The 11,779-nt window shown below is 48.7% G+C and overlaps 1 protein-coding gene across 1 annotated transcript in view; it reads right to left on the bottom strand.

Annotated features, from left to right (window-relative positions):
• LOC114630318 (uncharacterized protein DDB_G0271670-like) overlaps nucleotides 1-5,705 on the bottom strand; it is a 6,186-nt gene extending 481 nt beyond the window's left edge. The window contains exons 1-2 of the mRNA XM_028778454.1: nucleotides 5,689-5,705; nucleotides 18-565 (exon numbers count right to left, since the gene is read on the bottom strand). Of these exons, the coding sequence (XP_028634287.1) occupies nucleotides 18-565; nucleotides 5,689-5,705 (565 nt within the window). The remainder of the gene's footprint in view (nucleotides 1-17; nucleotides 566-5,688) is intronic.
• Between the last annotated feature and the right edge of the window lie 6,074 nt (nucleotides 5,706-11,779).

The following is an 11,779-nucleotide window of genomic DNA, read 5'->3' as shown; positions in this document are numbered from 1 at the left end:
ACTAGGTCTGGGGCCACCGTTGCCCGTGTTACTAGGTCTGGGGCCACTGTTGCCTGTGTTACTAGGTCTGGGGCCACTGTTGCCTGTGTTACTAGGTCTGGGGCCACTGTTGCCATGACTGCTGCTGTTGCCTGTGTTGCTAGGTCTGCTGCTGCTGCTGTAGCCTGTGTTGCTAGGTCTGGGGCCACTGTTGCCATGGCTGCTGCTGCTGCTGCTCCTGCCTGTGTTATTAGGTCTGATGGTGCTGGTGCTGGTGCTGCTGCCGCCACCTCTGTTACTAGGTCTGCTGCTGCTGCTGCCTGTGTTACTAGGTCTAGGGCCACTGTTGCCATGGCTACTGCTGCTGCTTGTGTTACTAGTTCTGGTGCTGCTGCTGCTGCTGTTGTCTGTGTTATTGGATCTGGGGCTGCTGTTGCTTTGGCTGCTGCTGCTGCCTGTGTTACTAGTTCTTCTGCTGCTGCTGTTGCTGCTAGAGGGGCTGCTGCTGCTGCTGCTGCTGCTGGCGTTGCTGCTGAGGCTGCTGAGGCTGCTGAGGCTGCTGCGGCTGCTGTTTCGGCGGCAGGTACTGCTTGGGAAAGGAAACAACTCAGGTTTTGTTTGTTGTTTTGTTTTTCTGTGTTATTTATTTGCTTCGGGTTTTTTTTTTTTAAAAGCTACACACACATGCCTTCAGGGTCAAGCAGGTTTACGGGTCATAGCTGAACTCATAGTGTCTAAAGGAGTTTCTTCAGTGTGTGATGAAAAGTCAGGGAAAAGTCAGGGTTTCAAGGAAGGGGGAGGGAGCAGGGTGTGTAAAGACTCTAAACTCCCTTCCAAGCAGCCTGACCACCAGTGTTCTTCTGTACAGACATTAAACATGGAAAGATCAAAGGCCCTGTCACTGCACTTGAGTAACCAGCCCAAGGCTGAATATGTCTCCCAACCCAGGTAGACCTTCTGGGTTTGTTTTGTTTACTCTTTGGAAATGGAGCTCGTGTACCTCAGGCTGACCCTGTCCTCATTGTCACAGTTAGGTAGCTGTCAACTCAACATAGACTTATTCACTTGAGAAGAAAGAACTTAGAACTGCCCAGAGAAGACCTCGGCCCACAGCCATATCTATGAGGCATAAAAACAACAACACTATAAACTCGTGTAGGAAGGCCCAGCCCACTGAGGGTCTGAGCTGTAAGAAAGCTAGCTGATGCAAAGCAGCTCACTGTGTAGCCAAGGATAACCCTGCACTGCTGATCTTCCTGCTTTTACCTCCCCAGGGCTTCATTTAGAAGCCTGTCCCACCTGAAAGCCCTCACATCTTAACCCCTGAAGGAAACCCAACTTGCGGGTCTGGACCACTATCCACCACACCATGTGTCTGCAAGGCGTGAAGGCATGTGCCACGCACTTGCTGGTGCTGAGGGCAGACAAGGTGGTTGTATTTTGTGTGACTGACTTTTAGGACATGTGGACTTTTCTTGAGTAGAACTGATTGTGGACAGTAATACCTACAAGTCCCACAGCCACCCAAGGCACCCAGTCACCCTGTCCAGATCCACTCTCTGCAGTACCCAGGCCCTACCCCGATACTTTCAACATACTCCCTCCCTCTCCTTCCTTCAAAGCAGAGAGGCAGCCTTCTATCCAAAAGGCAGGAGTGTTAAGTTGAACCAAGTGAGATGTCTTTCCCTTTCCCCAGCTGGGCACATTCCCACGCAGCTGCCCAGGTTTTCCATAATGAGTGAGTTCCACTGTGTGGAACCATTGGAAAGTGCTAGCATCGGGGTGTCCCCATGTATAAGGACAATGTCACAAATGAGCAGAGAAGGCCAGTGTAAGGGTAGCTCTATCTAGACCAGTGGTTCCCAACCTTCCTAATACTGTGACCCTTTAATACAGTCCCTCATGTTGAGGTGACCCCCCAACCATGAAATCATTTTGTTGCTACTTCATAACTCTAAGTTTGCTACTATTATGAATCCTAAGACAAATATCTGACATGCAGGATATCTGATGTGTGACCCCAAAGGGGTCACAATCCACAGGTTGAGAACCCATACCATGGCTACCTACAGGGATAGAGCTGTGCTCTGTCACACCAGCCTCCTCGGTAGTATGGCTTGTTCTGAAAGTATTAAAATTACAGTTATTTGGGGACAGCATGCCATAGTCACATATGATATAAGTGGCTTAGAGAGAGCTGGAAACCCAAGGTCAGGGCCACATGTGGCTTCTGCCCTCCAGTACCACACGCTCACTCCCCAGGGCTGTGTGTGAGTGGGTCTGGAGGAATAAGACAGCAGTTCTTGAGCCAGGAGCATAGGTCACTTGGTAGACTGCTCACTGAGCATACACAGATCCTGGGCTCTATCCTCAGCACCACACAAGCTGAATGTGATGGCACACATCTGCAATCCCAGCACTCAGGACCGGAAGCTTGCCACTGGCCTGCTCTACATACTGAGTTTAAGGCCACTGTGAGCTAGGAGGACTCTGTCTCAGAGAGAAGCAGTTCTTGCCCTGAACAGCTAGAACCTGCTGGAGGCACAGACTTGGACCAAACTTCTCACACAGATACCACCTAGTTCAAGAGCTCAGAGAATAAAGAGCAGCAGAGCTATGTAGTCAGACAGTCAGGAGAACTCAGAAAAGAGGCTGAAAGGATGGGCAGGCAGGCAGGAGGAGTCTATGGGGCACAGGGTTGGCAAAGAACTAGTGAGGTCATGGCAGGGTCTGTAAGGAATAGGTTTTCCCCACAGATGACAATAGTTATGACTTATTGTGACAGATGGTTTGCCTTACAGTGAGCCCAGGAGAGAGACGTGTGCTTAACACCTTGTCCCAAAACAAACCAGTAGAACCAGGAGACACATCAGCCAGAGGCTGACCAGAGACAGTACAAAACAAGGGCTAAGGAAAGAGTATGCAGAGAGAGCAAAACCTAAACCTTGTCCCGTAGAGGGTACACTGAAGGGAAAAGATGAGAGGGTGCATTCCAGGATGAGTGTGCTATGGAATTAGAAGACCATTCTGTGAGGGAAGTTCAGAGAAATATAAGGAACCCAAACAGCTATCTCCCAAGCAGAAATCTGGAGGTAATATTCCTGTTCTGAGCAGATCTCCCTGCAAAGGTACTCAGCCACTCTGTGCTCCCAGCTCTGCAGCTGGTGTCTCCACACACCACCACCACAGTGCCGGCACCCACTGTCACAGGAAGCCCACGGAGACACCCTGAGTCCACAGCTCCAGTGGTGTCACAACTGACATCATTAAGAGCATGGGCAAAATGACAATGCAATGCAGAGAAAGATGGCAGACCCATAATGGTCTTTCCAAAAAGCCTGGAGAGTGAATGTGGAACCGCAAGCTGAGATTGACAGGAGAAATACTGTGGCGGCTGTTGCAGACCTGCCCATGAGTGGGGCCGACGCTGCAGAGCCTGGGCAGACCCAGGATGACTCATCTCAAGGAGGAGGAGAAGCAGGAAGTTGGAGGGACCAGTATTGCCCCCTCAGTTGCAAGAAGGCAGATTGTCAGCTAGAACCGCACTACTGGGATAGCCCTGCCAGCCAACCATCCACTGGGGGAAGGAGGAGAGGGACAAGTGGTACAGCTGACAGAAGAGGGCTGTTTGAGTTAGAGCTCTAGTGCTGTGGTAAAACACCATCACCAAAAACAACTTGGGGAAGAAAGGGTTAATTTCATCTTACAAAGTGTTGTCCATCATCCAGAGAAGTCAGGGCAGGAGGTACCTGGAGGCAGGAACCAATGCAGAGCTCATGGAGGAGCTTCTCACAGGCTTGTTCCTCCTGGCTTGCTCAGGCAGCTTTCTTATACTATCCAGAACCACCTGCCCAGGGGTAACCCCACTCACTGTGGGATGGGCCCGCCCACATCAATCATCAATCAAGAAAATGTGCTGCAGCCTTGACCCATCTGGTGGGAAATTTTCTCAACTGAGGTTCCCTCTTCCAAAACGATTCTAGCCTGTGTCAAGTTGACACAGAAACTAGCCAGGGTAGAGACCCTGTAGAACAATGCCAAGCCCGATTCCCGATTAAACAGCCTGACAAGGTACTGTGAAATCCTCAGTTCTTGACATAAAGAACAAATGTCTTAACAGATAAAGAGTTTGAAATGACATAACTGAGCAAACTACAGTTACAACCTGGTGGCAATGTCTCTTGAGTGTCAGGATGGTCCTGTGTAATTAAACATCCTGAAGATAGGTTGTTTTCCCAAGTCACTTGGCTCACAGCGGCTTGTAACAACTCAGATTCTGGGTATCTGAAATCTTCTGTCCTCCGTGCTCACAGCGCTCAAACGGCACACACACATCAACATGGACAGATCGATAGATAGATAGATAGATAGATAGATAGATAGATAGATAGATAGACAGACAGATGATACATAAAAATATTTTTAAATCAACCTTTTAGAAGGTAGTAATTTCTTAGGGAAATGCCAGTTATTTCCAAAAATTTTAGGAGTGAGTAATTTGCAGATATGGCACCCACCATGTGAGTGACCCATAGATCTGTGTGACAACTATCCCAAGTTTGGAAACTGAAAGTCAGTATTTATGTTTTCTTAGCTCTGGCAGGCTGAGACTCTGCATTGGTGTAGCTGGATGCGCTCTCAGGTCTCCAGTGATGCTGGAGTCAGTCTGTAAGCTAGGGCAGTGTCAGATTTATTGCCCCCTTTCCAACTGGGACAATTGGAAATGCTCATTTCCAAATGCATCCACATGGATGATGAGGGCTCCTCTGGTATTTACAGTCTTTGAAAGCTTTTTCTGCTTTGTTTGTTTGTTTGTTTGTTTGTTTTGCACTTGGGACTGAGTCCCAAGGAATGCTGAACAAGTACTTGCTACTCAGCACCATTCCCAGCCCAGCTTTACAGGCTTTGGAGTTCCCAGCATGGCAGCTCCCTGCAGAGCAAGCAACAGGTGACAAGCAAATGAGGCCTTTCCAGAGGCCTCCCTCCTATGCACACATCCTTCAGAATGCCAAGAGAGACAGGTCTGGGGCACAGACCTACTCCAGTGTGACAGAGAAGGGTGGGGTGGGGGTTGGGAGCTACCACTCCTATCTGAATTGGAGGTGGGATACAGATGGTGGACCAAGGCATGAGGAGAAAGCAGCGCTCTACAAGCCCAGGTGTGGGGAACGGAAGACAGGTGTGATCAGGGAAGCTCAAGCAACGCCCTGCTGTGGCTGTGGGCCCTGAGCACAGAGAACTTTTGAGACCACACACACTGTATGGTAAGGTTCCAGATAGTCTGTCTGTAACTTAAACCACACCCCAGATTCAGATTTGCCTTTTCCTGGGAAAACCATCTTGCATGAAGCAAAGCTGCACTTTGGGGTCCCTGCAGGACTCTGTGAAGCCATGTGGACCCCGATTGTGGATGGTGAGTGCAGACATGAGCTCTGAATAATGGTGGAGGGAGAAGGGGACCCCTCTCCCATGCAGATGCACAGTTCCTAGCCAGCAGGGCCAGGATACAGAGGTACATCTGAGTCCATGGCTGCTGACCTCAGGAAGTAGGTGACCAACCCCACTCCCCAGCATCACAGCAGAGGCAGGGCTCCACACAGGAGGTGAGGATGGAGTCCGGCCCTTCCCTCCATCTCCATCATTCAAGGAGAAGCAGGTATTGTCACCCTCACCCACACCCTAGAGCTCTAGTGCAGGCAGCCTGCTTACCTCAGAGTCACCAACATTCTTTATGGGTTCCTAATGAGCTATGGACTGGACACTATCCCAGCCTCCCTGACTTCTCCTGATGCCAAAAGGACTAGAAGCCAGAAAACAAAGTGGTAAGAACAAAGACTGAGAAAAATACGTGCAAGAGGCTCCCGTCTAGCCTTCGGCCCTTGATCTCCAAAGCCTTAGGAAGACACAGTCAGAAGTCAGACGCCCCAGCCAGAGGACACTGCAGCCTGTGTCCTGGACTCTCCTCCCAAAGGCAGTCCAAGGAAACCTCTGATAAATAACATGCAGGGGTCCAGCACAAAGCAGGGAGGAGGGGGCCTGAGCCGGCAGCTGTGAGAGAGCTCCAACACCAACGGCTTCAGGAGCCAGCTTCCAGCTGCTCCTCTTCCACAGAAAGCCAGACTCTCCCAGTGAACTCTCACCTCCTGTTTCTGTTAAAGAGGCAGGGAGAAACCACTGGGTCTCTGTGCTTAAAGAGCTTCGACTGCTCTAAGCCAGGGGTGGGGCCTTCCAAGGGGAGGGTGGCCTGGTCTACTGCTGATATATATATGCCAAATATTTTATATATATATGTGTGTGTGTGTATGTGTATATGTATATATATATATTATGATTTGCTTACAAAGTAATAGCTTGCCAAGTCACCAATTGCAAAGAGGGTGTGCCCCCTCCCCTATGGTGTTCCCATCTGCCCACAACTTCTACATTTAGGATCGATCTGCCTTCACAGTGTCCTGCAGGGAACCCAAGGTAAGCCTTTGCTTCTATGAAAGATGATTTTCCCAGAAAAAGGCAAATTTGATTCTGGAGTAGGTTTTAAAGTTATGAACAGAGACTACCTGGAACCTTGACATTCAATGTATGTAGTTTTGGATGGGGAAGCAGTGGTGGGAATGTTTAGAGGAGGGGGGAGACAGTGGAGGAGGATGATAAAGACAATATACAAGAAATAACACTTTTCAGAAGTGTATGAAAATGTCACAATGAAGGTCTTCCGGGCTCGGGCGCCCCCTTGCGGCCATGCGCTCTCTGCAGCTCTCGGTCTCCACCTATGCGAAGAACCTAAACAGAGCAAGGCTGCTGGAGCCCAGAATCCTCTTAAGGGAGCCTAGGGTTCTGATACCCGTAAAGGAGGCAACAAGCCAGTTGAGCTGTGGGAACAACTTTGTCCCTCCCTACAGAAAGGAGGTCTGAGGAGAGGGGCAGCGGACGCAGGCTTCTTAGCCGGGTCTGCAGCCTCTGGTGCTGGCCAAGGTTCCTTCGAGGTGGGTCTTCCTGCCCTTTGTGGTCCAGGCGTCCCCGCTGTCCCAGGGGTGCTCCCCACTGAGGTCAGGGGGTTCTGTCCCCTTCGGCAGTTTCTAGGACTGGTAGGTGCTGCCCCCTGCTGGCCAACCTGCCTTAAAGACGCTCCAAGCTCTTCCTGAAATCCTCTTCAGAGCCAAACTCCCTGGGCAGTGGGTACAAGAGGGCCTCAAGAACACCAGAAAATAGCATTTTTCTGGGTCCTCCCCACCTGGAGAACTGCAGTTGCCAAGGCTTCCGGTACAGTCCAACCAGGGGTATTGGAGTACTCCTACCCCCGTCTCCGTCCCTTCCCTCTTTTCTAGAGCTCAGGTCTGAGCAACATTGTCACATCCTCCATTACTGCGCTTTCCTCACACAGTAACAGTGGCTAGACAAGGGGGCACCAGCAGGCGGCACCTTCCCTGGAGGCGCCTCTGACCCTCAGGCAAACCGCTCCTGTGTAGTTCTCAGATCGGCCACTTAGACTAACCTACCTGTAAGATTCATAAGGGTAACCATTTTAAAGCAACGGTCTTTCCAGTTATTGATAAAGTGTTGATTGACCATAAATGAGAAAAGCGAGGAGTGACGTCACAGTATTCCAGCCCTGTCATCCCTAAAGGACTGTGACCCCAGAAGTTACCTCTGTGGATAATGCAATGCCTGAGCTTAGAAATGGGCCCTCACAACTTCCCAAGGGCCTAGGGGCCCCAGAAAACAAAGACCTTGGGATGGCAGTAAACTGCTCCCAGCTTCTGGATTAACTGCAAATGCTGCTGAGGTTTCTGGCCACTTTCTAAGTTCAGGTCAAGGATGCTCAAAAGTACTTCCTTCAGAACCTAAATTTCTAAAACTTGTAAGCTGGAACGTGTAGTTTACAGGTAGGGTGCTTACTCACCCAGCATATGAGGCCCTGGTCCCCGGAACTGGGACAAGAGAACTGTCCTCCTAGAGATTGGAGTTGGAAGTAGTAATGGTGCCAGCTGGGGCAGAATCAGGCTCTCTGGCTCAGTGGACACGGAAGCAGGATCCACTGGCCCCTGGGTCTTCCTATGCCTTCTCCAGCTATATGATCTAAAATTAAGCCCTTTTAAGCTACAAGAACCCATCTGAAAGTGTCTCTGCTTTTTGGTTCAGTAGCAGAGTATTATAACGAGCTGTCTCACACATTGGCATTTAAAATGGCACAGATAACCAGACAGGGCTTAAAATTGGGGAGGGGGTTTCACCTCTAGACAGTGCCCCATGAAAGCTCAGGGCCTAGGAGGGAAAAGATGGGTGAATGGAATATGGGTTTTGGCTAGAACATAAACAGAATCAAAGGAGAAATCTCTATTTCTGAATGCTCACTTGGGGGCCAGCCCAGCAGACTCCAGTTCTGTGAAAGGCGTGCTTTGTGTTTTCATGTTACTCAGCCATCACCACCCCACCCCCACCCCAACCCCCACCAAGCGCCTCTTACTCTCCCCTGCTAGATATCAGTACTTAACACTCTAGTGCCAAGTGTTTTGGTGTCAGAAAGCAACTGCAATAATAAAATTCTTCCCAAGTTAAAATGGCATAAGGAGGCCCCTGCGGACTGAGGTTTATTAAATATGAGGTATGTTTGTCAGGGAAAAAAACTTTGTTTTTATAAACAGTAGAAGTGTTGCCATGGTAACCTTGCTTGGTTTGCTCTGCAACCCATATAAGCCTCAAAGCCAAATTATAGTCGCCTTTCTCTCTGCTTGCCTACATTCTAGAAACGTTGAAGCCAAAATTCCATGATTTGCCTGCCTGCTTTCCAAGCCCAGAAAATATCATTTTAAAAGTCCTAGGGACGCAGTGGATACCACTGCCAACATTTCTAAATGAAAGTCATTTCTCACACAGACACAAACACAACGACACATTCTGTCTGCCAATTACAGTACGCCTCTCCTTTTTAAAAAGTTTTTATTTTACGTAGCCCAACTTTCCTTGGACCTTACAAGCTCTCAGGGTCAATGAAATAGCATTAGCATATGACCCGCAGTGACCCCTTCCCCTCAGTCTTTCTCCTCCCACCTGCTCACAAAGGCTATGAGAACTCTGGGGGCGGGGGGAAGGGGGCAGGGAGTGAGTGGATATGGTACAGAAAAGAGTCCACTTCCAGGGGCAGTGTGGCCTATCAGCACCCATGTCCTGTCTCTCCCATTGGTGCTGAGACCCTCCAGAAGCCAAGCCCCTCGATGATCTGTGAAGCAGTCCTGAAGAGTACCTCCCATCTCTGTGTGTCACACTCTGCGCCCCACATTTTTCCAGTGGTAAACTTAAACGGTACTCAGATGCCCCTGCCATGCAGAGAACCCAGCCCCCATCCAATGGCCGGGGTACGATGGCTCCTCTTAGGGCTATATCCCCTACACATAACTGCCCATGAGGTCTAGAATCTTCCAGGTTGGATGCATGTCTAGACCCTTAGCCCCAAGCAGTGATTCCCTTGTCCATGTGACAAGAGACCACTAAAGAGTCCAAGAGTGATAGCCACCCTCTGGCCATCTGATGGACCAGAGAAGAGCTGGGACCCAGCAGCAGAGGAAAGGGCTGCTCGGCTCCAAGAGGGAAGTAAATTGACAGCAGATTATTTTCCTACGGCGTGTCTCACTTCAGTATTTGCCACATTGCGCTCCATGGTCCAACCCTCTAAAGGGCAAGAACATGGGTAACAGAAAGTCAATGGGATGGAGAACTTTATTACTTTCAAGCACATAAAGTGTGAGATTTATGGCTAAGCATGAACGATGGCTCAGAGATACCAGGGAGATGTCCTGGCATCAGATGGCTCAGAGATACCAGGGAGGTGTCCTGGCATCAGACTGCAGATGCCGGTGCTGCAATAAATCAAGTTACCATTGTTTATCACAGTTGGTCAGACTTGGGGGGTTCTCTGTTTTTCTTATTTGGCTTGCTACAGTTTTTGCTTTCTTTTTTAATGTTTTTAAAGTTCTTAATAAAGAAGCAGGCCTTCTCTCTCAAAAACCTACTCCTCGTTCACATTCCCAGTGAGCTGTGCCTCTCGGGTGTTACACACATTACTGCACGGAAAGACCTTTTTTAGACAGTTAAAAGCTTTAAGACCCCAGTTTATTATCTGCTTTCAGTATCAGCGCAGGCTCCAAGTCACACATCTCCTCTGCCATTGAGGGAAGCTGGAGTCAAGTTGACAAACAAGGGGACATTCTGGAGGTTCTGTCCAGCAGAGCGGAAAGGGCACCTCCATTCTGCTCTGGCGCCACCCAGGGAGCAGGAAGAGAGAAGCTAGGCTCTTGGAATCCATTAGGATTTCTGCAGCAATACTTAAAGTATCGTAAACATTCGAGCACTACAAGCAAGGGGCTTCGGCTCTCAGTCCCTTGAGATGGAGATCGGCTGGGGTGTGCAGGCTCCCTCCATATAGAAGTTTAGAGGTTCAAGTAGATGTCATGGATTGCCCATGTATGCAAACAGTACTGGCTACAATCCCTGCAGGGAGACCTGAACCTGTGGCTCCTGCACACCCTTGCACTAGGCTAATAGTGGGCTCAATCCAGTTTGAGAGCAAAAGATGACGTTTCTCGAAGTGTGCCTCTTCCTTCTGTATCTGATCATCATTGGAAATTGTTTAAAATGCAAATTCCCAAAAGTACCAGGGAGCCTCTTCTGTTCCTTTAAGTAGTCCCTCAGACATAACACCATTTAAGAGCTAGTTCTTTCTGTGAGGCAGCACTATGCTAGGAACCAGTGATGACCAGGATGTCAACTGAACTGAGAAACCAGAGCTGGGTAGATCTGAGACACAAATTCACGTCATCCAATGTATAGCCAAAAGCCATGAGAGTGGACAATAGCTTTGGGCTCAAGAGTCTGTGGTGCATCATATAACCAAAGCAAATGCTCTCAAAGAATTCCCAGAATTAATTTCCCAAGAATAACAAAGCACACAAGAAACCAAGCACTGGGACTCTGTTAAATCTATATATTAGGGCTGCAGAGATGGCTCAGCAGTTAAGAGGTCCTGAGTTCAACTCCCAGCAACCACATGGTGTCTCATAACAATCTGTACTAGGATCCAATTCCCCTCTTCTGGTATGTCTGAAGACAGCTACAGTGTACACACACACACACACACACACACACACACACACACACGTTCGTTTTTATCTCCTGGCCATTTAGTTCCTAACAACCAGGACTCTGAGACTAATTAGATACTAAATGCCTAGGCCATAAGCTTTGGCTTATTCCCTACTAGCTTGTAACTTATTTAACCCATTTAAACTATTCTATGTCTACCACTTGGTTAATTACTTCTTTAGTCATGGCCTGCTTCTTCCTTCTCTCCTCAGCATCTCCCTGAGTGAGTTTACCTGCTGATTTACATCTGTCTTCTCGCAGCCTTCTTCTCGGTCCATCAAACTAACCAAATGGTAGATGTACAATAGTCTACTGGTTAAATAAGTTATGAGTTAGTCAGGAAATGACCCAAAGCTTATGGCCTAGACATTTAGTACTAAATAATTAGTCTCTGAGTCGTTGCTGTTGGAAACTAAGTGGCTGGGAGGAAAATGGAATTTAAACAAACAAAAAAAAATTAACAGGGCCCAGTATCAGACAGTCCAAATACTAGAAATCCCTGTCAGCAACCTAAATGGCACACCTATCAGGCTTAAAGAAATAAAAACTATAAACCTAGAAATGGCCTCAAACGGGAAAAAAAAGTGACTTAAGATGCACATAGCCAAAATAAACCTGGCTGAAAATGCAAAACAAGTAAGGTGTGAGAGGTTATGGCAGGAGG

The sequence above is a fragment of the Grammomys surdaster genome, unplaced genomic scaffold, assembly GCF_004785775.1.
Source record: "Grammomys surdaster isolate TR1022 unplaced genomic scaffold, NIH_TR_1.0 336, whole genome shotgun sequence".
Taxonomy (NCBI): domain Eukaryota; kingdom Metazoa; phylum Chordata; class Mammalia; order Rodentia; family Muridae; genus Grammomys; species Grammomys surdaster.
This window is presented reverse-complemented; position numbering and strand designations above follow the sequence as displayed.